This window comes from Pseudochaenichthys georgianus, chromosome 2, assembly GCF_902827115.2.
Source record: "Pseudochaenichthys georgianus chromosome 2, fPseGeo1.2, whole genome shotgun sequence".
Taxonomy (NCBI): domain Eukaryota; kingdom Metazoa; phylum Chordata; class Actinopteri; order Perciformes; family Channichthyidae; genus Pseudochaenichthys; species Pseudochaenichthys georgianus.
The window spans coordinates 7,950,051-7,977,700 of NC_047504.1; the positions used below are offsets into that span (position 1 = coordinate 7,950,051).

Consider the following 27,650-nt stretch of genomic DNA (forward strand, 5'->3'; position numbering starts at 1 on the left):
ATCGATTAGCAAGCTGAGATTCCACAGATTCCAGAAATATAAGTATCATCACTGAGCGATCAGAACTCACGACAGGGGAAGCAAACCCAGACATCACACCACGAAGCATTACGGAGCAAAGACGGGAGAAATGTCTTACCTTTGTTGTTGTTCTGATCAAAAGTTGTGTTCAATGGCATTAAAACGATCAAAACGCTGCTGAAGGTTAATCCAGAGGTTAATCCAATGTGTCTGTGTCACTTTGAAATGATTACTGATAATCCATCATTGCATTTTTATGTCAATAATGGAGTTTTCATATATAGCTGCGATGATAGCTACTATAGCAGGGGGCACCAACCTTTTTTAGGATGAGAGCTACTTTAAAAAAATAAAACAAGTCGGGGGCCACTTTTACTTAATTTGTTTTAAATGTTGAAGTTAAATGCATCAATCTGGTGCACAACAGGAATGTATGGATACAGCTCTCAACACTCATATGAAAGGGAGATGTATACTTTTCAATAATCCAAACATCTTTAGAATATGATCACAACCAATAACAAATCATTTAAACTTGTTAAAGAGAGTGGAAGAAAACTTTTAAAGCCCGTGAGAAAAAGCCACAAAGGCTGGTAAACATGTGATACAAACATGGGTAATGCAGCAAAAGAGGGGGTAAGTATAACAGGTTTGAGCTGAGAGGAGAAGAGTGAAATATGGCAGGGTAGGGAAGACGGATAGAGAGACGCCACAAGCATGAACAGATGGCTGCGAAGGGAGACGGAAAGAGGGAGGAAAATCTGGATCAGGCTGAAAAAGGCCTCAAGTTCACTTTGGGGAATGGAGTAAACTAGGACACACAAAACTTAAATTCCAAAAATGAGACCTAAAAATAACGCAAAGGAGAACAACCCACTGAAGCCTGGCAGCGATGCTAGATGGTCAGTCAAAACAGAGCTGACTTTGAAGGAGCGTCCTCTCTTTAGGATTCATTATCTACCTGAGGATGAGCACCAAAGAGGGCTGCAAATTTAATGGTAATCCATGCAAATTGAGGGGGAAATGATGAACAGGGATTGCTGAGCAATTTGGTTCCACTAAATGTTTTTAAAGAAGGATAGATGCTATCCAATCGGAAACTGTTGGAACCTGTAAATGTTACTAGCTATGTAAACTGTAGTCGCTGTAAATATGCTGTATGATGTCCTTCTAGTTTTTCTGTTATGTGTATATGTATTCATGTGGAACCTACTTGCAGCACGTCACCGCTGAAAAAGATGTCAATGATCTCAATGGGATTCACCTGCATAAATAAAGGTTTGAAATGAAATGAGTCCCGGTGCAAATTAAGTTTCCTGAAGGAGGCATATTCATCCATATGTATGTAGAGTTATATCATATCCTGTATATAATGCAAGATTATAAGAGAGGCTATGCAGAACTCCTTCAGAGTGTGTTCTGGACCTCTTTTGTCTGCAAACTAGTGCACACTTCACACTGTCTACTCTACACCGGGTTGTATGCCGGTAAAGGAACAGTTATTATGGGGTTATCCAGAGTGTAAGCATACAACACACTCGGTCCTTACATTCTCGCAGCGCTGGTTTTCATTGTGCATTGAGAGACGTGTTGGCTTTCTACTGTCCTGATTTCAATGGGGAGCTCGTTCCACCATTTTGGGGCCAGGATTGCAAACAGGAGTGTTTTTTGTGAGGGTTACCTGGGTCCAACTCTCAGTGAGGGAGCAGCAAGATGATTGGCTGATGCAGAGCAAAGCGCAGGGTGGAGGGTATTGTTTAACCATGTCCTGGATGTAGGAAGGATCGGATAGCTGAACAGCACAGTAGACCAGTACCAGAGTCCTGGAGACGTCCGGGCAGCTACTGGCAGCCGGCGTACACTAAGAGTAACAGTTCCTCCATATCATTTAATCCCTGAGAAGCTATTTGAACATAAGAAATGATGTGACTCATTCAACTGGGTTGAGCCAATGCCATTATATTGTAATGTGAAACCGACCCCCATGGCTGATTTAAAGCTGGCCTGTGGCGGTCGTCTACTCTTCTGCTTTTCGTATTTCTTCTGTGTGTGCTCCACTACTATGCGACGCCTAACCTAGTGACCTCACTCACACATTTCCACACACAAAGCACCCGGGAGGCGACACGCATCGGCATTCTCCAGCAGACTGAGGGATGAGTGTGGAGCGGCTGGCGGATTGACAGCTGTTGCATGCGTGTAGATACCGCACATTATACTCCCTGACCAAAGTGACATGGAGATAAGATGCAACGGCACTGTTTACGCACAAAGTCGTCTGAATTACAGCGGAAACCCCGCAGAACGCCGCAAACACACATGAGCGGCACGATCCAATTTGATTCAGTGTTTACCGATCGTGCCTTTGGAGATGCGTTGGAGTCTTCGCCTTCTGTGGATAAGAAATAATAAAAAGGACGTAGTGTTTGAGCACGGCCTTGATTTCTTTGCCCTCCAGAGAAGAAGCTTGTTTAAATACAGGAAGGTGCACAGCGTGAAGCCTTCTTTTGGTTGGTTCGGTCATGTTTTATTCCAAAATAAATCTTAATGTTTGATGTCTTGCCGAACTGAAAAGATCTAACCATCTATCCTTTATCAAATATAGGTGTAGCTTACTTTTATAACACTTAGGTCTTTTCTTATGAACAGTACTGAAAATAAGTAAATGCTAATTTATTGATTAGTTAAAAAAAGGATTGGAATAAGCTTCTTTTGGAACTAGAACTTGAGAGCTTGGCCTTGGTGAAGGCAGCTCTGACGCTTATGCTACATTTTACCCACCTTTAGAAAGAAAGCTAACAACGTCTAGCAAAGGGCAAGTTTAAATGGTAACAATCATGACCAACTGTCAACACATTTCTACCGGACATCCTGTCTAACCGAGAAAAATCAATGCTGTGAAAAGCATAACCTATTGTCAGATACCGACAAATTTTGTGAAACGAGGCCTTCTACTCTGTGTGTGGTATTCAGCTCTCGAAGCTGTCTGCTGCTTCACGTCATGTGGGAACAACAGAAGTTAAAAATAAATGAACAACGAACAAAACACAAATCCTGCCTTGTACCGTGTGCCAGTAAAAGCCGGTCAGAAGCCTGAAAGAGAAAACTATTATTCAGGTGCATTTTTTTTTTACTCAACCTTTGCTTTTTAAACTCGACCATTTTTACTTACACAACATAGTGACATCAGTATGTAACACTCGCCCTTCTATTGGCTAGCGCTCAAATCCATTGAGTGTGACAACAAACACATATGAACCTGAAAATGAGCATATTAGGGCCCCTTTAAACACGAGTAAGTAGCTACTTGGCATTGCTGTATTATTCTGCATGCTATGCTGGAACCGGTCCAACTTGCAGAGATTGGACTCCATTATATTTAATGGACTTTCCTGCAGAACACTGATAACAACCTGAAATGTGTTTAATGGAGACTAATGATCTATAAGCTCAACTGAACAAACACTAAAAGCTTAAATTAACATAAATGGTTGTCTCTATTTGTCTTGTGGCAGCCATGTACTGCATGTAGCATCAACATAACAATAACACATCAAATGTTACGAGCATGAACATCAACTGGCAAATCCACAGCTGCTCATCACACTGCAGAAAGCCTCCGACATTTTTGTCAGGGAGAAAGAGCGACAGCACAGCGAGGATAACTAAAGACACCAACACACACGTTGACAAGTGATGCCACATCGTTTGAGTATTTATCCTAATGCATGTGCTGTATCAGCTAATGGAAAGAGAAGACTATCACGACTGCCTCCATGGCTCACTTTCCATACACATTAAAACACACACTCTCCCTTTTGCCTGCTGCTTTATTAGTTGATGAGTCATAGCTCCTCTAATCTGGGACAATCCGCTCAAAACAAACACGCACGCACGCACGCACGCGCACACACACACACACACACACACACACACACACACACACACACACACACACACACACACACACACACACACACACACACACACACACACACACACACACACACACACACACACACACACACACACACACACACACACACACACACACACACCACACACACACACACACCACACACACCACACACACACACACACACACACACACACACACACACACACACACACACCACACACACACACACACACACACAGGGGGGCAACTTGGCGGCATGTAACTCCAAGCCGGGGGACTGAGAAGCTGCCTGGTGTTGATAGGTTAGTGCTGTTTTCATTTCACACATCCCTAAAAACGTAAACATCAGTAACCACTGCTTTCACCATGAAATGGGCTAATTAGGTTTGTCCAGGAAAACCTAGCTTACTATTCTACCTATCGTTGAGTAAAGACGTGTTATTGATTATGCAAATGGCGCAAATCCCCTTATTTGAGCCGAGAACGTCCCCATCAGTTTTATTCAATCCATTATGTGATGCTTCTTCTCTAAGATATATTTATGATATTTAATTTATAATCTGTCTGTCTGGATAAAAAGCAACACCACAGCAAAGTGACTTGCCAAAAAAACTAAACTCAATACGCAGTTGTAAACGCTGACTTTTGTACTTTTTGTAAAGCAGCTACTGGGCACTTCTGCACTTTGATGGCCCCAAGTGGCAACAAGAGATCATTTACAAGACTTTATAACCAAGAACATATGCATGTGATGTTGGGAAGATACAGACTACTGTATCTACTTTGAATCTTTGACTTGACTCCTCGTTGTAGATGAATTCTTGTGCGTTTTGCAGCACGTGTGTGTGTGGGAAAGAAACTCCCTCTGGAGGGAAGAGAGGGATTTTAGCCTTTACTGACACAAGCACAACAACACGCCATCTATTGCACGTCTGTCCGTCCTGGGAGAGGGATCCCTCCTCCGTTGCTCTCCCTGAGGTTTCTCCCATTTTTCCCTTTAAACTGGGTTTTCTTCGGAAGTTTTTCCTTGTACGATGTGAGGGTCTAAGGACAGAGGGTGTCGTATTGTCATACTGATATTCTGTACACACTGTGAAGTCCACTGAGACAAGTGTAACATTTGTGATATTGGGCTATATAAATAAACATTGATTGATTGATTGAACCTGTATAACACACTACAGGAAAGGGAACACCCCAAACAAAGCATATTATACCTCATTCACACCAACGGTGTTTCGGGGCCGGTTCGGAGCTGGAGCTTGAAAAGCACCGGGTTTTCCTGTTCACACCGGTTCGTTTCAAGCACCAAAAATGGTCCGGCTAGAGCAAAAGCACCACATACGTCACGCTTACGTCGAGGCGGGGCAGGGGCAAGATCAAATCTTGAACAACAACAAAAAGCCCGCGTTGTATCCAGTTTGTACACAACGATGGAGAAACTTAACAAGCAGCAGTGGTCCACTGAAGAGACCAGCTACCTACTGGGAATCTGGCCTTCCGAAGAGGTACAGAGGAAGCTGGAGCACAATCGGCCATTGTTGTTGTTGTGGTGTCAGCTGTGAGGGGTTTCCGCGCGGTTTGGCTTTATGAAGCAGCAAACGGCTACATCATGACGCAAACGATGACCCAATGACGCAGCACCAGTCGGACTCTGGGCAGTGTGAAAAGAGCCGGAGCTAAACCGAAGAATCGGTTCTGAACGTGAAAAGCTCTAGCACGGAGCTAGAACTGGAGTTGCGTTGGTGTGAAAGAGGTATGTGAGGCCCTTTAACCTAAAGTAATGACTTATACCTAAAGGCTTTGCATCTGGAATACACATTGCATTGACAGCGACAGAACCACTCAGGCAATCAGACAAGCTCAGAGTGAGTGACAGAATTGGATCTGGATAATAAGAATGTCTGCATGTGGAACTGTTTACCTTGTATTATTATTTGTCTGAATATTATGAGCGTCAGAGGAGAGAAGATGGAAAACAAAAGTGACAGACAAGCAAATGAAGAAGTGAGGAAGAGACAGAATGAGCTCTTCCTGTTTGTTTGTACGACTTCCCTCCTGTCTGTATCCGTGTCTCCAGTCTGTGTGCGTGCAGAAATAAATCAGACAGAGAGCACACAACATTTTAACTGATCCTTGGTGAAGCAGTGATTAAATTAGCCAATCAAGAGTAAATTAAAACTGCCGGGGGTTTTGCCCAGGGTGTCGCACGGGGGAGCGAATACTTAGAAAAACCTCAACGACCTTTTGCATAACCATAACCGAGTGGTTTTCTTTGCCTTAACCATGCTGCCTCAAGGGAGCTTAGGCAGTAACCTCATTCGTTGTGGTTTGTCCGTGTGTTGGTTCCTGCGTCTGAGGAAAGTGGTTTCTCCAGACTGGCTTTGTTTTCTTCAACAATTCAACATTGTACAGTTCATCTGTGAAAGGTGGGGTAGGTCATTTTGGAGAATCCAGCTCGAGTGCGCTAGAATTTGAAAATACACAGCCGGAAGAAATCTACCACTTCCTTACAGAGCCCCTCCTCCAACACACACGAACGCGCACATGACCAATGAGGGCACGAGATAAGTGTGTGCCCAGATGGAAGGCTGACAGGCAGGTAGGCCATCCAGTTACTTTAGCCGGGCCGGCTCAGATGATTGGTCGTGCTTTTTACAGTATTACGGCTTCCACACATTTTTTGTCAAAGCACTTTTCATATTTCATATTCATTGCTATCGGGATGTTAAGAGCATTCCATGGAATATAACAAAAAGTGTATCTCGAGCCGGTTTCTCAAACGTACCTACCCCACCTTTAAGGACATGTGATGGAAAAAGACTAAAGGACCAAGTCCAGGGACAAATAGTGTATAGTGAAAACAATTATCCACCGATCAACAACAAGACACTTTGTCTCAAGTATGTTTCTGTCATAATTGAAATCAATAACAATAGGGCGTCAGTGCATGGAAGGACGCTCCATGTCTCCTACATGCGTGTGTCTGGCAGGGAGAGAGAATAGTCTGCTGTGTGCTCGCTAAAGAAGAGAAGGAGGCCTCCATGTTACGGTGAGCCTGAGTCTCACAGATTAAACCTGAGCGCCGCGGCTGCAGTTTCTCTCACTAGGATGCAACGGGGGGGAACAATTAAATATTTTTACAACAAAACATTTTCTGGGCACTTTGGTTTCATTGTTCGCGAACATTTCGGTCCCTCCCAAAGGCGATGTTTTGAACTGTGAAGAACCATTTTGGGATTTCATATTGGCAAGTACATCTCACCCAGAATACACAGGGAGGAAGCAATGGCCCAACTTCACACTCCTGTATGTACTGATTTAACTCAAAGTGGAAACATAACAAATGAGTATACCTGCATAACCATCCAGACTGCAGAGTAAGGTTGCTATATGTCTTTCCTGTCGGTATTCTTCTGTTTCTAGAAGGGGAAACTTTATTACTCCATGTTTCTTTTTCTGTCTCTTCCTTAAGACCAAGGCTTTTTTAATCTCTGATGAAATAAAAGTAAAGGAATTTCTTATTCCTACTATTTATAAGAACAAAGACACAATGACTACCTTTATCACTAAATCAGAGCAACACATGTCATCATGTTGCGTAACAGGAGTGATGACACTGTCTTGTATTATATCTGCTCTATTTTATTCTATTCCGGTCCATCGAGAGGTCGGGGTCACCTGAGCGTATCATAATCCCTCCCACTAGCGAGAAAAAATATTGTTTCTTTACCCAAGGTATAGAAACAAGGTGTTGCCTGACTCACAGCGGTTACGAGACAAATATCCACAACATTTCATCTGACACTTTCGTATTCCCTGCAGCATTAAACGCCCACGGAGCAAACAGAGGACCGCAACTGTGGATCCAATGGGCTGACACAAAGCAGACACACACTGTATCTGTGTGGCGGAAGACAGCTCTGATTGCTTTAGCACGTACGTGTCCCTGGTGACAGTGCGAGGTGGTAAAAGATGCAGAAGCCCTTTGTTTTGGCGAGTGTGACAAACCCTGAGCATTCGCCTCAAAGCTTGCATGAAGAATATTGCATTTCTATCCTGTGACGGTGCAGATATCTGTGTGGTTGTACAAGAAACAAGATATTTAGCATCAAAAATCTGTCCCGCTGCTCAGAGACTTGACTTGCCTGCCTTTCATTGAGCATATTCAGCACATACTTAAAAAAAGAGGTAACAGAAAAGCACCCATCTTAGTTCATTATAAACAGTAAAGCTCACTTATTTGTATCCTAATTATGTTCCATGTAATCCATTACGCCTGGTAGCAGCTGTATCATGACATCATAGATCTGTGCTTTCATGTGTTTGTCTCACGGGTCACTTGCTTAGTTTACTGCCACTGTCCACCCCCCCTCTAGCTTTCTGGCCAGACATCAGAGGCCGCTCCAAACACACACACTCACAATAACACATACACAATCAGAAGTTGGCCCGAAACACTAATGTGAGAGCAAAGAAAGCGCACGTGGGAGCATTGCCCAACCAAGGTCACGCTCCGGGGTGCAGAGGAGACGCTGTCATCTCCGTCCAATCTGGAAATAAATGCAGCCGGAAGGAAACCAACATGGCCACCTGTTTGGCTGGAAATACTGCGAAGGCAATTAGTAACTAACTAAATATCAAGGGATTGATGATGAGGGAGAGTTTGCATGGTTTGCATTTTGACTGTGGAGTTAACCGGTACACTTGGCTTCAGAAGAGAGGTTGCTAAACTGTTGAGAAATAAAAAATGCAAGCTGCTCCGCTGCTCTCAGCATTCAGGGAGAAACATCTCTGCACAATCTTAATAGAAATATGCATTAAAGTTCCTAAGATATTAGAAAGAAAGGATTATATTCCAGTCACCGGAGCAACTTAATGTCTCCTTAAAGTTTTGGAATAGGGGCTCAGAAAAGAGACAAGTGACCCCGTAGTGTCTATTTGGCAACACCCCCAGCCACTGGCATCCGCTGGGCTTTTGACTGGGACACACCCATTTGAGTCTGATCTGGAGTGCTACATCTGTAGGTTGAAATCACGGTTACCCTAATGGCTGTAATCCCGGTGCTTAGCAGCCACACTAAAAGGTGCATTTCATTTGCCAAGCTGTCCCACAGAGCTGAACAAGTGTCGCTGCTGTCGGTTAATCCACGTGCCGGTTTTTGAATCGAGTTTGGGTACAGTGGCAAGAAAAAGTATGCAAACACAATGTTCTGGTTTTATGGATGTCAGAAAATGTGATCTTATCTTCAAGCGGTTTTAAGCTAATGACACAAAAACATGCATACAATAAATGCACTGTAATTCCTCCCCCACCGCATTTTGTGTTTCCTTTTTGCTGTGTGTGAGCAATGTCCTTGCTGTATTGGTGTGTCTCTTGTTATTGAAAGATGGCATGGAGTTATTGCGGTTTCACTTCACAATGCTACACAAGATCAACTGGTCGATCTCTCTGTAGGCAAAACACAAAACCACTGTCGAGTATGCATCCAGTTATACTCAATTATCCACGTTACTTGAGTTGCACTTAAGATGCTTTATGTACTTTTGTCAGTAGGGTTCTTAATTATAATCCATCCATCTGCTAAACTGACAAAGACAGACGTTTTGTGACCTTCCTGCTTGCATGCAGGTGCAATGCAGAAACACGTAGAAATAGAGAACAACAACAAAGCAGCCTTCCTGTAAACTACATGCCAAAGCCCAATGTATGATTAATAGGTCCAACCAGAGACAGGAAGCATTGCTGGCACGGACACAAGGCAGTATATCTTAATACTCAAGTGGCTTGGCTGGTCCTCGATGCTATTTTCTGCTCAGGAGAGAAAACGCCTGCTACCATGTTTCCTTTTAGTTTGCAGAGACAGGTCCAAGGCTGCAGGTGGGAGCGGCTGACAGGGAGCAGAGTCAATGTGCCGGGCGGTGGCTTGAATTTAGAGGTCAATCAAGAGCCTAAATAGGACATGATCTGGTGCTCACGCTCTGGTGAGTTTCCTCAAAGTGTTGAGCAAGCTTAAGGTCCAGCGGGCCGAGCAGGTCTCGGAAGCCGTTGCACAGACTGTCCCCTCATTAGCGTACTTCTGTAAAACACTAATGGGAGTTGCCAAGAACCCCTTCCAATCACCACCAGCTACCCCTCCCTGTGATATGACAGTAACGATGTATGCCTCCACGCTGCGGGGCATATTAACCATTAGGGACAGTGTGCCGTCTTGTATCCACTTTCATCTGTAATAACTCAAGGTAGGACTCCGCCACATTCCCTCCCCTCTGTGAATCCTACATGATTCGCATTGCTCCGATTCTTCGCCCCAAACTCCCCCTACCTTAATTTCTCTCTCATTCTCTTTCCCCCACCTCCTCTTCTCTCTCTTCATCTTTGTCTCACTCTGTCTTCCCCTCCCCTGCCGGGCCGTGGCTTATCTGGAGGCTTGCCAGGAATACATAGGATCACTCGCAGATGTACAATAACTTGAGGGGAATAAATATGCCCTAATTGAGAGAAATGATGTAATATTGATCCTCGGGCCTCTGAACCTTTGGCATCGATGGAGCATTTCTGCCGAGCCCGTGACATTTAGAGGGATGGCTGGTGTGTGTGTGTGTGCGTGTGTGTGTGTTTGTGATGTTGGGGATAGGTGTTGCTGTGTAAGTATTTTTTTACTTTGTGAAACTAAAATGTGTCTGCTCAAGGTACGTGATAGGCTATGGGGCGGGACATCTCTAAGTGGTTGACCAATCACAACAGAGTTAGATGCTTTTAGGTTGAAATTGATGACGTTTCCATTTAAAGTTATCTTTGTTTTGCATGATGTTAATTAGGCCAAATGTTTCCCATAGATAAAGACATCAACTCCAGGCTGCTTTCAAACCGCTCTTTCAAATATATTGTTTTTATAAATAATCTAAACGACTACTTTGAAATGTGCTATATGAAAATAAATCTCACCTTGACTGACAACAAAAATAAAGACAGGTGAAGAGTAGAGATGCAAAGCAGGCAGGCGTCGTGTGAAGACAATACATGATGTTGCCAGCAAGAAAAACACAAAACCAATAAGCCCCCAAGCGATAACCATGTCATCCTGACCCTTCGACGGGAACATCCTCTCTCCAGGACTCTTGGTATTTACCTTGAACATGATCTATCGCACATGTCTCCCTGTCTGTGGCATGGTGGGCCTTCATCCCACAGCAGATTGTCAGCAACACATCAATATTAACCGTTAAAAATTGAAAAAAAACAACATTATACCATTAGAAGATAAAATCCATACAGCTACAGGAAGAAATGTGTTCCAGGATAATGGGAGGCTCAACATTCATAGATTGAGAACGTCGAGTAAAGGTTAAACAAAAGAGCATCTGTGTAACTGAGTTTCAAACCTTTGAGTTTGTAGAAAGATGAGTTCTTAACAATGGTGCTGTGTTTCAGGAAAGAAATGAGGCACCCTACAAATAAAATAAGGCCCCTTTAAAGGTAAGTTTGAGAAACCGGCTCGAGATACACTTTTTGTTATATTCCATGGAAAGCTCTCAACATCCCGATAGCAATGAATATCTGAAGTGCTTTGACAAAAAATATCATCTGTGGAAGCCGTGGCGCTGTAAAAAGCACGACCAATCATCTGAGTCGGCCCGGCTAAAGTAACTGGATGGCCTACCTGCCTGCCAGCCTTCCATCTGGGCACAAACTTATCCCGTGCCCTCATTGGTCATGTGCGCGTTCGTGTGTGTTGGAGGCGGGGCTCTGTGAGGAAGTGGCAGATTTCTTCCGGCTGTGTATTTTCAAATTCTAGCGCACTCGAGCTACGAGTCACTTCTCCAAAATGACCTACCCCACCTTTAAGGAAGTATTTGTCAAGTCTATATGGTTTAATATAAGCTTGGAGGAAGTAGGAGTCTGACCTGCAGCAGAATACAGCACATTGATGCGCTCACCTCCTCATTACAACACAACTGCAAACTCTAATGTGATGTCGCTGAGGATAATGATGCTTTTGTTCTGAAGGCATCCTCTGCCCATAGTCTATCATTAAACAGTGTGTCTCCCTTCAGACGAGCGACTGAAGACCAATTCCCACTTTATTATTTACCAAGCAACACGCGAGAAAGCTGAACCTCTGTGAGGAGTGCAGATTGTCAGATTGTTATCGAGGAGCTGGAGAACAAAGAGTGCTTCCACAATGAGAGGAAGCGATACAGATTCCCAAACTATGTAATTAAAAGGACGGCCTTTTGTTTACTCAGTAGCGGTTCAGAAATGATTATGTTTGATGTTCTACTACTACTTAGATGACAGGGATTTGCGGTGTGAAAGTTTCAACTTCAGCAAACAATTCTTACTAAATTCAGGTTAATGAGGCCCGATTAAGCGTGTTGGGGTTCTCCCTTTCCTGTAGTGGGTCGTATTGGTTTGTTGTGAATGGAAATGGTCTGCAAAGGCTAAGATATGTCGATAAGAGTTTTTCTGTACATATCTGGTACACTATTTGAATGAGACAAGACATAAGAAAAGGTGGAATAAGTTCTACTACATGTAGAAGCTTAACTTCTTCCTAGCTTGGAATAAAACAACAAATTCCCTCCAAACCCAAACAGGGTCCCAAAAGGCATCGTGGGCAACAAAAGCTAATTACTAACAGAGGCACAAGAGGACAAGAAAACAGGGCAGTTTTGGGGAAGGTAAATACACCAAAATAATTAATCAAATTACTCTGACATGAAACGACTCCTGGGATGTATTTAAATTAACTGATTTCCGATGCATTAGAGTCGAGGTGGATAGCTGCTCAAAAGGAGATGGAACAGCTTAAAAGTGTATTTCGGGGGAATTTAGCAACGAGGCTCAACACCACCATCACCCAGTTTTTTTCTTCGTTGCAATTTCAGAAAACTTGCCGCAATGTCGTAATGTCAAGTGTCAGGGGATGAAGTGGGATTTCTCGAGGGGGAAGGCAGTTGAAAGGTCTTGAAGTTTTAACAGCCAATCAGGATCAAAGGGGATCTTGCCGGATTATTCCCAGAATACAAACAGAGGCCGTAAATTCAATCTAACCCGGAATAAAAAGTCAGAAAAGGTAGACATGGAAGGCATGCAAAGACACACCGCATCATAACAAATCCAACATGGCAGCGGTATAAAGGTCAAAGGAGCAGGTGTGTGAATGCAGGATGAAGCTCTGGTTGTGTTGTTATATATATTACAAATAGTGAAAGCAGCTCGCGTTGAACCGTCAAACTGACTTACAGACCTGAACCTCTGTGATCCGTACCACGAAAGGAAAACATTCGAATGACTTGCCCACTGAGGCCTGAGAACAGCATTTACACAGCATTGTTTAATCAAGTATTTTAAATTAAATCTATTATGAGGATCCACATCCACTAGGAGACAAAAAAGGGACAATGTGTGCTGATTAAAAGGGGCCCCCGTTTACAGATCCCTTTGTGGGTCCCTTGAGTTCCTGTCTCCCTCTCACCTGCCTAATTAACTGCTATCCGGATACATTTATGCTCAGGAGAATGAATATCAAAATGATGCAAAGAAACCCGCCAAACTGCATGTGACTGGGCTGTCTCTCTGTGGACGACAGCCCAGCACTGAGAGGAAGTGATCGAGGTGTTGAATCAAATAGTTGTTCATACATTACGTTCATAACAATGGGTGCCGACGTAAACGAGCAAAATAAACCCGTTTCCACTATTCCTCAACCAAATAAAACCAAATGTGTCGCAGTTAGATGACATGTAATCCGTTACTCCTGAAGCCCGTCTCTCAGCAATCAGCTAAAGGATTTAGAACATCTCCATCATCGACTATCACAAAGCTTAATTACATGAACGTAAGCCAGAGCAGCGTGTATCCATGATCGATTTAAAGGTACAATGATCTGCGCCTATTTTCTGATTGCCGCCTTTTACCTCTGCGCTCCGGTTGTGTTCATCGCCCATGACAAATTGACTTCAAAGGAAGTCTCCATCATGACCCATTTTCCCTTCCACCAACAGCTGAGCTCTCGCCCAATACGGCACAAAGCGGGGCACTTTCCCATGAGCCCCTTGTGCATGAAAAGGCTGGTAAGGCGAGCGGTAGAGCACGGCTCTGAGGAAGCCACGTGACGCAACATGGGAGGCAATCATTGGAAGCAATGCTAACATTTGAAGGGAATGCGGAGGGAGATTATGAATGGTTTTACTGACTCATCACAGCCGAGCAAACACAAGAAGCGTCCATGTTGCACACGCTTTCACCGAGATGAATGTGATCAGTGTAATTACATCGAGAAGACACTCAAAAGGACAGGAGAGAAAGCGCCGACGTGCCTTTCATACCGACTGAAATACTTTCTTTCTCACACACTGTGTCGATGACTCAGCGCACTTTCCGACCGAGATCAAAACTCAAAGTTCAAACACAAAAGAGAATAACATTTCCTTCTAAACACTGGTTACTTCAAGTACTACTTGTGCTGGAAATCTCAGCTACAAAACATATTTACAGTAAATGGTAGAAACTAGTGTCAGCAGTTTTGCAGAGCGGAATTGGACTTAAAGTGCATTTTTTAATCAACTTCTTGGAGTTTTATTAAGTAAAACGTAGTATCATAATTTAATTTGACCGCCACGTGTCCACTGTATTTGCACAGCAAGCAGGGAATTGACAAACAAATCCCCATTGAAGTCGAGCGGCACCTACTTAAGGGGAATTGGCTTTAATAAAATAATCTAGAAACTTGAAGCGATGCCATTATGACAAGCAGGCATTTGGTGTGACGCACCACGCTGCATTGATGGGCAGAAATAGTCTCTCAGCGAGGGGAATGAAACGTGTCTCTTACCTATTGCCATCTCCATGACGCTCACTTGGCTCTCCGAGGGGAAGAGGATTTTGGGCGGCTTGTCTGTCAGGGGAGCTGTGAAGACAGAGAAAACCAGAGCACGTCACATGTCTCCTCCCTTGGACAGTAGGAGTCTGATTTATTCATTCAAAGACCATAATGCAAGGCTGCATTAAAAGGAGAACAACATACATGGAAATATAATGTGGACAGAGAAGAACATGGATGAAAAACTGTGAATTACCCTTTTCAAAGCTTTTCACTGCTTTCAAAGAAGCAGCTGCTTCAATGCGAATGCGTTAAGGCCGTGAGCGATGATATGGCTTTGACATGGACTGCAATACAAACTGTACTGTATACACTGCAGCTGTGCAACTATTCAACCACGGCTGAATCTACAATATACCCCGAGGTAAAAACCCTTCACAGCCGCAGTGTAAGGTTAAGAGCCACTGCAGGAGTATTTCCCGCTGTGCAGATAATGTGATCAGAAAATGTAAGCTTCTTGAAATACCTTGAATGATTACAAAATCTTATAGAAAAAAAATAAAAGCAACGTGTCGTGCATGGTTCGGAGGGTTACGTGATCCCAAAGGCATGCCGTGTGGTACATGTGTTCAAAATGGGAGCGTGGTCCGGATCTAAAAGTGTATCACATTAGGAAAGCCTTTCGTCCCAACGCCCAATGAAAATACTCCGGGTCCAATTAGACAGCTGCGGAGTAACAAAAGACGTATACTTAGAGGCTCCTCATTATAATGATTCCCTAATTGCTTCTAGTCTTCAAAGTGTCATCAGAGAGGTGGTTCTGTCTGCGCTCACTACGAAATACTCGCAGGAATGAGGCTTGTTTTAGGACACATGACTTGTGGCGTGACTGGAGCCGTGATCGCTGAGATAAACCTGGAGACGAGTGACAGGAAGGAGGAAGGTTTTCACAAGTTCACATTGAACCGGTTCCTTCCTACTCCAGTTCTCCAGTGATGTAAGTCAACACAGCGGAGGACGACTTCGCTCTGCAGTAGCTGCATGTTGATGTAAAGCCTTCAGGGGAGTTTTTATCGCAACAACTGCAGTTTAACAGAGCAGACGTAAGTTTTTCAGATGTCTTTCTTCCATTTATATATTCAGTTATTCTTCATGAATAACTTTGTGCCGTACATAACAGATGAGTGTTTCATGATGCAACTGCGGGACCCGTACAAATCAGTGTTCTGATTCTGTCTTGAAAAGGCCAGTTACACCATGACAAAGTGCACACATTATGCTAATCTGCCAGCTTCATATATACATAGATTATTTGTAACTTGTGCTTCAAAAAGCTCATACTGCCTGTGCTGCAGCTCCTCTTCCTGAAACCAGAGAACAGTCTGCTCTGATTGGTTACCTCTTATTTCAGAGGCAATATTTGAGCCAAATGTACACTGCAGTGGTATCCACTCAGTTGTGCTAATTAAAATAACAATTGAATTGTTCTGATGTCCAATCTATTGAAAGATAAAACCATGCCATGTCCTTTAAATAAATAACCATGCAATGTGTTAAAGCAGCAGGATAAAAAAAAAACCTATATGAGCTCATTAATTACTATTTCAAAAAAGAAGCCAAAGCAAATGATTAATTTTGCCTGCCGTATGTCAGTGCTGTAAAGAAATCTCATTTCCTCAATTACCTTTTTCCCGATGAAATATTCTCTGATGAGTTAGCGTCATTTTGACTTGAAAAGAGAAACAAGATGTGTTCTACTCTGTAGGTCCGTCTTAAACAAGCTGGGGATGCACACACGAAGCTATAGCTTGCTGCACACGCTGTTGAGTGAGTTTAAAAGTTGTACATTATGTATTTGCTTTAATGATAAAACAATCATAGAAAATAACCGGCACATTTGAAGCAGATCATTCTAGAGCAAAAGGTAAGAAAAGTAGAAGAAATGGTGCCTTTTATCCAAATCAAGGGCACGCTGCAGATCTGAGTCAGTGGGATCCCACCAAGCTGTAAGGCACGCAACAACACAACACAACACACACACACACACACACACACACACACACACACACACACACACACACACACACACACACACACACACACACCACACACACACACACACACACACACACACACACACACACACACACACACACACACACACACACACACACACACATGCTCTCGATGTGATCACATGATGATGGACGAGGGGATGGAGTAATGAAAGAGGGGGAAAAAAGACCTTGTTCTCTCCCATTAACTCCCACATCGCCTCCTCTCCTCCCCCTATCTGTGTGTCGCTCGCTGTGTGTGTCTGTGTCACTCTGTCTGTCTGTTTCCGTCGCTCTCGAGGGGGAGAAAGACAGGGAAGATGAAAAAGGAGGCAGAGGAGGGGAGGAGGGAGAGGGTTGTGGTCCTCTGTTCCCACCTCATTAAAGACCACTTCAGCGTGGAGTTGTGTGTGTGTGTGTGTGTGTGTGTGTGTGTGTGTGTGTGTTGTCGGTAAGCTTAAGACCCTTTTAACCAAAGACTGTTCATTGAAAATGTCATTTTTAATAAACTGACTTTGTCAAACCGTCCTCGCCAAGGCTCGACATATCAGAAGATATGTTCTATAAAAGAATCTGAAAGATAATGCAGGACTTTATTGTGTTGAATAAGTTGACAAGAATGTCTTCAAACTGGACTTTAGCCGAAGTCAGCTGCTGCAAACTGGGAAGGAGACGACATTTGTCAGCAGCTGTCAGGGACTGTTAAAGTTTTGAGACAGTGAAGGGCCGAGGGGACACATGGAGAAGGGTTCTAGATAACCAGCAAACTGAACTCAATAAGTCAGTTTGTCGAATATACTTTCAGCTGGTGAATTATACAACCTTTCTCTTTGAAATGAGGTGAAATGAAAAACACTATAAAGGAACAGCACCCGAGTCAATTTCTGGAAAGACATGCTGGTAGTACTACTTTTGTTCAGATTGTGGAAGTAGATTGTATTTTTGAGAGGCTATCATCAAGTACTTACAAGGTTTTATTGGCCACTTTTCTCTTCATGGCTAAATATACAGGTCAATAGACCGGAAACAGGCCATAGTAAATTCTTAATGTTACCTCAGCTGAAGGAAGAGTGCTTTCATTACCTCACAACTTAACCGGTGCAATTTTCCTACCGCAAACTATTTTTTTTATGAACAGAATGCAGTTAAATAAATAGTTCATGAAAACAACGACGCTGCTGCTGTTGCCTGGGATTGTACAGTGTGGGAGTCAAATGTTTGGAAAAATAACAGTTATTTTAGCGGCAGGCCCTCGTGGCGTATGCCCTGAAACATCTGCTTGAGGCAACGGGTGAAATGGAGCAGAGCCACGATGAGTGCGGTCTCTGATGATCTCTCGGGTGAGAAGGAGAGGGAAACGAGCGGCTTTAAAGGACGTAAAGTACTGGAGACCTGGGTTTTGCTTTCTCCTTAAGCTGTGTTATATTGCAGTTTAACTTTGAGTTGAATGCAGGTCAGTCAATTGCAGCAACTAACATTAGAAATGGTAATATTGGGCTCTGGGCTTCTGCACACCACTGTGTCAATCTGCATCCATTCCCACCTACTTATATCTGTCTGGCCAACAACCTCCATGATCCCAGCCATAGCACCGCTGCTAACAACTTCTATACGCCGCAACGTCTGCAAACAGCATCAGGGCAGCTGTTTCAACAGCGTGTCTGGCAGCAACTACGCAGATCAAATTATGTCTATCTGTCTGAAAATGCAGTTGAAAAGAATGCGCGCTCTGTGGAGTTGCAGCCACTTGTTATGACGGATATTTCCGAGGTGCAAAAAAGAAATCCTTTATCCGAAAAAGGATGCTGCTTGTTAAAAATGAGCTGGATGCTCTGCTCGACTCCCCGAGCTGAAAAGGGGATATTTGAAAAGCACTGAAAAATAGACTTTTGGGAAATACATGAACCCTAAAGAAATGACAATGCTACTCTCTCCGAGGATACTTGTTAAAAGATACCAATATAGAAAACCCTGAACAGAACATAATAAGGGGAGACTTCCTTATTGAAAAGGGTGTTGGATTAGGAGATCCATCAAAACAATTGAATACGAGCGGGCCCAGAGGAGAGGACAATGCATCACATAGGAAACCACATAAATCATCTAAAGCAAAGATAGCAGGAGCGACTTCACTCTCCACTGAACGGCTTTGAAACAGGAAGGCATGATTACTCACAGCGCTTGGATATGGTTCAGGTATTTCCTGTAATGAGATATCTTTTTTGGATCTGATGCATACTTGTACACTTTTGCACTGCTGAGGAAAACCTGTCCACACATGGATCATGTGCGGCTAATCATGTGTGGCTAGGAGACAGTTGCTTGTTAATTAGAGAGGGCCGGAACTCACTATTCACCTGCTTCTAGAGCGGGGGCCTCAGAAACGTGTTATTCACCGGCTTCTAGAGCGGGGGCCTCAGAAACGTGTTATTCACCTGCTTCTAGAGGGGGGGCCTCAGAAACGTGTTATTCACCTGCTTCTAGAGCGGGGGCCTCAGAAACGTGTTATTCACCTGCTTCTAGAGCGGGGGCCTCAGAAACGTGTTATTCACCTGCTTCTAGAGCGGGGGCCTCAGAAACGTGTTATTCACCTGCTTCTAGAGCGGGGGCCTCAGAAACGTGTTATTCACCTGCTTCTAGAGCGGGGGCCTCAGAAACGTGTTATTCGACTGCTTCTAGAGCGGGGGCCTCAGAAACGTGCTATTCACCTGCTTCTAGAGCGGGGGCCTCAGAAACGTGTTATTCACCTGCTTCTAGAGGGGGGGCCTCAGAAACGTGCTATTCACCTGTTTCTAGAGCGGGGGCCTCAGAAACATGCTATTCACCTGCTTCTAGAGCGGGGGCCTCAGAAACGTGCTATTCACCTGCTTCTAGAGCGGGGGCCTCAGAAACATGCTATTCACCTGCTTCTAGAGGGGGGGCCTCAGAAACGTGCTATTCACCTGCTTCTAGAGCGGGGGCCTCAGAAACGTGTTATTCACCTGCTTCTAGAGCGGGGGCCTCAGAGACGTGCTATTCACCTGCTTCTAGAGCGGGGGCCTCAGAAACGTGCTATTCACCTGCTTCTAGAGCGGGGGCCTCAGAAACGTGCTATTCACCTGCTTCTAGAGCGGGGGCCTCAGAAACGTGCTATTCACCTGCTTCTAGAGCGGGGGCCTCAGACACGTGTTATTCACCTGCTTCTAGAGCGGGGGCCTCAGAAACGTGTTATTCACCTGCTTCTAGAGCGGGGGCCTCAGAAACGTGCTATTCACCTGCTTCTAGAGCGGGGGCCTCAGAAACGTGCTATTCACCTGCTTCTAGAGCGAGGGCCTCAGAAACGTGCTATTCACCTGCTTCTAGAGCGGGGGCCTCAGAAACGTGCTATTCACCTGCTTCTAGAGCGGGGGGCCTCAGAACCGTGCTATTCACCTGCTTCTAGAGCGGGGGCCTCAGAAACGTGCTATTCACCTGCTTCTAGAGCGGGGGCCTCAGAAACGTGCTATTCACCTGCTTCTAGAGCGAGGGCCTCAGAAACGTGCTATTCACCTGCTTCTAGAGCGGGGGCCTGAACTCATTATTCACCTGCTTCTAGAGCGGGGGCCTCAGAAACGTGCTATTCACCTGCTTCTAGAGCGGGGGCCTCAGACACGTGCTATTCACCTGCTTCTAGAGCGGGGGGCCTCAGAAACGTGCTATTCACCTGCTTCTAGAGCGGGGGCCTGAACTCATTATTCACCTGCTTCTAGAGCGGGGGCCTGAACTCACTATTCACCTGCTTCTAGAGCGGGGGCCTCAGCAACGTGCTATTCACCTGCTTCTAGAGTGGGGGCCTCAGACACGTGTTATTCACCTGCTTCTAGAGCGGGGGCCTCAGAAACGTGCTATTCACCTGCTTCTAGAGCGAGGGCCTCAGAAACATGCTATTCACCTGCTTCTAGAGCGGGGGCCTCAGCAACGTGCTATTCACCTGCTTCTAGAGGGGGGGCCTGAACTCATTATTCACCTGCTTCTAGAGCGGGGGCCTGAACTCACTATTCACCTGCTTCTAGAGCGGGGGCCTCAGCAACGTGCTATTCACCTGCTTCTAGAGCGGGGGCCTCAGACACGTGTTATTCACCTGCTTCTAGAGCGGGGGCCTCAGAAACGTGCTATTCACCTGCTTCTAGAGCGAGGGCCTCAGAAACGTGCTATTCACCTGCTTCTAGAGCGGGGGCCTGAACTCATTATTCACCTGCTTCTAGAGCGGGGGCCTGAACTCACTATTCACCTGCTTCTAGAGCGGGGGCCTCAGCAACGTGCTATTCACCTGCTTCTAGAGGGGGGGCCTGAACTCATTATTCACCTGCTTCTAGAGCGGGGGCCTGAACTCACTATTCACCTGCTTCTAGAGCAGGGGCCTCAGCAACGTGCTATTCACCTGCTTCTAGAGCGGGGGCCTCAGACACGTGTTATTCACCTGCTTCTAGAGCGGGGGCCTCAGAAACGTGCTATTCACCTGCTTCTAGAGCGAGGGCCTCAGAAACGTGCTATTCACCTGCTTCTAGAGCGGGGGCCTGAACTCATTATTCACCTGCTTCTAGAGCGGGGGCCTCAGAAACGTGCTATTCACCTGCTTCTAGAGCGAGGGCCTCAGAAACGTGCTATTCACCTGCTTCTAGAGCGGGGCCTGAACTCATTATTCACCTGCTTCTAGAGCGGGGGCCTCAGAAACGTGCTATTCACCTGCTTCTAGAGCGGGGGCCTGAACTCACTATTCACCTGCTTCTAGAGCGGGGGCCTCAGAAACGTGCTATTCACCTGCTTCTAGAGCGGGGGCCTGAACTCACTATTCACCTGCTTCTAGAGCGGGGGCCTCAGAAACGTGCTATTCACCTGCTTCTAGAGCGGGGGCCTCAGACACGTGTTATTCACCTGCTTCTAGAGCGGGGGCCTCAGAAACGTGCTATTCACCTGCTTCTAGAGCGAGGGCCTCAGAAACATGCTATTCACCTGCTTCTAGAGCGGGGGCCTCAGCAACGTGCTATTCACCTGCTTCTAGAGGGGGGGCCTGAACTCATTATTCACCTGCTTCTAGAGCGGGGGCCTGAACTCACTATTCACCTGCTTCTAGAGCGGGGGCCTCAGCAACGTGCTATTCACCTGCTTCTAGAGCGGGGGCCTCCACCTGCTTCTAGAGCGGGGGCCTCAGAAACGTGCTATTCACCTGCTTCTAGAGCGAGGGCCTCAGAAACGTGCTATTCACCTGCTTCTAGAGCGGGGGCCTGAACTCATTATTCACCTGCTTCTAGAGCGGGGGCCTGAACTCACTATTCACCTGCTTCTAGAGCGGGGGCCTCAGCAACGTGCTATTCACCTGCTTCTAGAGGGGGGGCCTGAACTCATTATTCACCTGCTTCTAGAGCGCGGGCCTGAACTCACTATTCACCTGCTTCTAGAGCGGGGGCCTCAGCAACGTGCTATTCACCTGCTTCTAGAGCGGGGGCCGCAGACACGTGTTATTCACCTGCTTCTAGAGCGGGGGCCTCAGAAACGTGCTATTCACCTGCTTCTAGAGCGAGGGCCTCAGAAACGTGCTATTCACCTGCTTCTAGAGCGGGGGCCTCAGAAACGTGCTATTCACCTGCTTCTAGAGCGGGGGCCTGAACTCATTATTCACCTGCTTCTAGAGCGGGGGGCCTCAGAAACGTGCTATTCACCTGCTTCTAGAGCGAGGGCCTCAGAAACGTGCTATTCACCTGCTTCTAGAGCGGGGCCTGAACTCATTATTCACCTGCTTCTAGAGCGGGGGCCTCAGAAACGTGCTATTCACCTGCTTCTAGAGCGGGGGCCTGAACTCACTATTCACCTGCTTCTAGAGCGGGGGCCTCAGAAACGTGCTATTCACCTGCTTCTAGAGCGGGGGCCTGAACTCACTATTCACCTGCTTCTAGAGCGGGGGCCTCAGAAACGTGCTATTCACCTGCTTCTAGAGCGGGGGCCTCAGACACGTGCTATTCACCTGCTTCTAGAGCGGGGGCCTCAGAAACGTGCTATTCACCTGCTTCTAGAGCGGGGGCCTCAGAAACGTGCTCTTCACCTGCTTCTAGAGCGGGGGCCTCAGACACGTGCTATTCACCTGCTTCTAGAGCGGGGGCCTCAGACACGTGCTATTCACTCAATGATAAGGAGGTGGGAGAGATGGTGATATGTTTCAAGCCGCCTAGCCTAAAATATTCCTCAAGGGAGGAGTTGAGGATGAGTCAGAGAGGAAGGAGATGGTGGAGCTGCAAGAAAGCTCGGGGTGCTTTTATAAAAAAAGGCTTTTCGCAGCGTGGGAGAGCGAGCTCAGAAGAGATGGAGAGAAAAAAAGAATGGATGAGATGGAGATGTTGTTTGGCGCTTCTACAACACAGGAAAGCGTGTGTGTTGGGAGGCAGTGTGGGTCATTGCTTGGGCGTGCAGATCCTTAGTGATGGAAGTTGAAGGAGGAAAGCCAGCTGGGTTAACATGGTGCTAATTGCCATCATGTCACACCCATAGCAACCGTTAGGCAGCCTGGTGACGAGCGCAGGGTTCGATGCGACAGGACATGTTGTTTAGAATATCTCAAACTGATCTTTTCATATATTCTTATCCTGAACGTGATTTCACAAGCACAATATAAAAATAAATGTTTCAACCAATAAAGGTGAAAGCTCTTTTCGTGTTCTGCATGAGGATGCACATGACTTGTTGCATAGCAACAGGTGCAGGCACTTCCTCCACACATGCCTCTGATACTGTAAGTGTCTGTAGTTTGAGAAAGAGATGCCAGATTGACCCAGGGTCATAAATCACATGACACCCTGCTGAGTTCTGTCCTTTACGGCGTCACGCTGGAGAACATGTGACTTTTGACTGAGGCTTAAATGCCAGCTGGCTTTCATGAATGCACGAGGCGGCAGGTGGGATGTTGACCTCCAAAAGAAGGTTATCAAACTGCCCAGATGATTCATAAACTTGAGATGAAATCCAATATTTTTGCATTACTGTTGATGGGGGTTAAAGTAAATGAAAGCACTATGTAACACTCACTCGTTATATTTGGTGGTAAACTACACTAAACATTTCAATTTTAAAATGGTAGCAATTGTAACAGGAAACCAAATGTCCCCCCAGGGATGAATATGGTTTTTCTGGTTGCCGTTTAAACACACTAATAGCTGGCCTTAGTTTAAACTCAGGAGATGGTCCTCCCCGGCTCCGCGGCACTAAACTGTGTTAATGTGCCGGTTCCTTTGCTTATTCGGCCTACAGAGCACATTAGCATGATGGGAAGCTCTCGCCTCTGCAGGGGGAATTGTATTCCTGCAGCATGAAAACAACAGAAAGCCAAGGGAATTATATTTAAAAAAAATGGAAAATATGTAACAGGCTCGGTGTAAAGAGTAGTGAGCTTGAAAATAGACTTTCTACAAGACCAAAGAAGACATAATGGAGTTTCACCACACTCAGAAAGCCGATTTCTCCAGTTTCCAACAAGCATGAATATGAGAAATTAATACAGACGGCGTGATTTCAATAACGTAGGGTCGAGGAAAAAAGTACTACACATACATACACTTTCTTCCATATACTGCGTTCCCAGCAAGCATTTTGTCTTAGCTTTCAATTGAACTCCTCGACAGGCAATACCTTGTACTTCCCTGTAATTAAAAAGTGAATTAATCTTGAGTGCTGTCTGCCTGTCATAAATTCTTCCCATCTTTTCTCCCAGCAGCCTGCTTTCCAGTTCCCCTCGAAACATGTATTCACAGCAATCAATAGGGGCATTACTATGTGTATATATATATATATATCGCAGGGATTCAGTGTGACAGGTTGCCTTTGGCAGTGCTACACTTCCCACTTTGCACATGTTCTCCTCCAAAATGGCCGTCTCCAGATCTAAATGTGGATGTGGCTGCTGTTTCAGGGAAGCTGGGAGTAACATGTGTGGGAGGGTTCGAGGACAGGGCCGTTTAGATTTGACAAATGTTTGAGAAAAAGTTACAGAAACACAAATAGACTTGCGGGAAGGAAGAGGAGAAGAAACACGGCGAACGCGACGAGTTCTGCTTACTTGAACGTTTGAAATAACGTGAAAGAAAGTTGCAATTAGGCAGATGTGTAAACCGAGGCTGTGTGCTGTAATTAATCATGATTGCGTTAATTACACTTTGTTTTTTTGCCATAATGAGCTCTGAAATGAGACAAACAAGCAGAGGGGAAAATACAGAAAAGGAGGGATCTGATGCCAAATGACACACTGCAGCCTCACAGTTGCTATATTGAGATTTCATTGCTGTGGATATTAAAAAATTTCAATTCTCTCCCTGCGGCAAATAACTCCTCTCTGATTCCCGCTACACCAGAAGAGTGAATTATTTCTCGGCTCCGTCTGTACAAACTTTTTCATAAGCAAAGCCATGTCTGATACAATCTTTTAATTAAGATTGTACAAGTTGCTTCCCAATTCACAATATACTAATAACAATATACAGAGGATCCCGTCTCTAATAGATATTGCTTTTAATAAGGAACGCTGCTTCTGTGAAGTTATTATCGCTGCATATTTGAATTGTATTAATAATAAATAAAAGCTATGTTTCAAATGATCAAAATGGTCGATTACTTTGACTTACATTGTTCTTCTTATTCACAGCCCAGTCAAATTGGTGGTTAATTGTGCTTGGATTACTTTGCCACTGAATGGCTACGTGCCTTTATTTCAATGCCACAAGTAATTGGAATTAATAATGCATAAAAAAATGATATCATGCATGAAAAAAAATGCAGTCGGTTTTATACAATATGTTTACTTGTTGTTTCATGCAACATTGGTAATAATTGATACAAAACAAGTAAGTCACCCAATTATTTTAATTAAACTTGGTGTCTTTTTATGATTAAGTTAAACTTAAGACACAAAGTCATTACTGTACCAGAAAAACAGCGAGACATTCATGGAAACAAGAACGCATGTCTTTACACGTGTCCAATAGATTATGGGGCAGAGAGTAAGCTATTGTTATAAAGAGATAACTAATGCTAATTGTTATCATTACGCCAGACTTATCTGTGACTATGTAACATCTTGTAGTCCTATCTCTTCTTGCATACGATACAAAATGATGCACTGCCTATAAGTAGAGTGTATATATTTACTGTAAGGGTTGCTAAATAACATCATGTAAAAATAGACTGTCACTGCTTACACAAGCCACTTCTATCAACCTGCCGGCCAACTAAGTGTCAGCTTGTCTGGCAGACGCCTCTGTTATGCTCTTTAAAAGCTAAATAGATTTGTATGTTTTTTTTAAATTTGGTTTTGGGGTTTTTCCATCTCTATGAGTTTCGCTTTAACATAGGATTTTGAATAGAGAAAAAACATGTTGCCCAATTAGGAAAAGGGCCTAATCCACCCATTGTGTCCGATTGACCACTGTATGCAATCCATACTAAGCTTCAAGGCATGCTTAACTGTCTAGATAATTGTGCAGATAAGTTTTATTGCTAATATAATCTTTGCCTCTGTTGTGTACTAGAGTCGCTTGCATCCTCCGTTCCTCTACATGCGGACAAATACAAACTAGACTTGAACAAACATGTACCCCTCCCACACAAACAAGCAGGGTCAGTCAAATATTGGCATTTGACTTGAACCACTGAAAGATCTGATCGCTGGTGCTTGACATTTTTTTAGCCGTGTTTTTGGCGCTCGTCTCAGCGCTAAAACCTCCTTTGGAATGTGCATTGAATATAGCACAAACCCTCTGAATTATTCATCAAAGCGGCTGCAAACATACCTCTGGAAAGAAATATCATTACACCAGCCAGGCTCAAGCACTTCCATAAACAAGGATGTGATGGTCATTAATAATAAAGAAGCCCTCACACGGATGTTACATAAGCAGTAAAGAAATCCTTGGTAAAGCTAAAGTGTTAGATCGAAAACATGCTGCTGCCTTAGAAGCCATTGCATTTTGACTTGTAAAGTATTTATTAGTGTTATTGAATTCCCAAAAATACGACGCCAACGACTGTGAAGCTTCATTTAACCTCAAATGCTGCACATTCACCCGTCTATACATCTGTTGTTAAATATCTGCCGTTATCTGCGCGCTGCTTTTGTCATATGCAAGTCGGCTTCAAAAGATAGACGCCTTTTGGTTACTTTGGAGCAGATGTTCTGTAACTACATTTCATTTCTTTTCTGGCTGATATTGACTGTCTCCTTTTGTGTGTTAAGAACGTATGCTCTGTGCTACAGCAGCATTGTTATGGTTACCCCTGCCGGCTAAAAGGCGCTCCCTCTTGTAAGCCAGTAACCTCCCACTCCCCTTACTAGCAGCCTTAAACCCTCCAAAACACAGAGACTCTGTTTTTCTTAATGACAAACAAAGCGGTCGGCACAGAGGCGTCTCAACCATCTATTTATTATTTGTCACCCATTCATTGCATCCGCCCAACCCGACCAGCCCCCCGTTTAAAAACCTGTTTATATTTGACTTGAACTCTATTCCAACCTCCTCCTCCTCCTCCACTTGTTGCCAGCGGCCTGTTTAATTCCTGCCATTTCTGCACACTGGTCCCCTATTGCCGAGCAACGAATCCCTCCGCCCAGCCACGCCAACAAGCCTCCCATCCCCCTTCCTTCTCCCCTCCCTCACCCCCTCTTCCTTCCTCTCAGCCCCTTTGCCAGTGGCACTGCAAATCTCCGGAGGCAGGCAGTGCCAAGCGTTCCAGCTGTTTAAACAGGTCAGCGGTTGGTGTCTGGTGCCAGCCGGGCCGGGGTAGCTGTGCCACTGTGGTGCCCTACATCGGGGGTGTGTGCTAACCCCCCCC

The 27,650-nt window shown here is 44.9% G+C and overlaps 1 protein-coding gene across 1 annotated transcript in view; it reads right to left on the reverse strand.

Annotated features, from left to right (window-relative positions):
- Window positions 1-27,650, reverse strand: part of LOC117459876 (interleukin-1 receptor accessory protein-like 1-B) — a 222,183-nt gene that overhangs the window by 73,592 nt on the left and 120,941 nt on the right. The window contains exon 6 of the mRNA XM_034101040.2: window positions 14,782-14,856. Coding sequence (XP_033956931.1) covers window positions 14,782-14,856 — 75 coding nt within the window. The remainder of the gene's footprint in view (window positions 1-14,781; window positions 14,857-27,650) is intronic.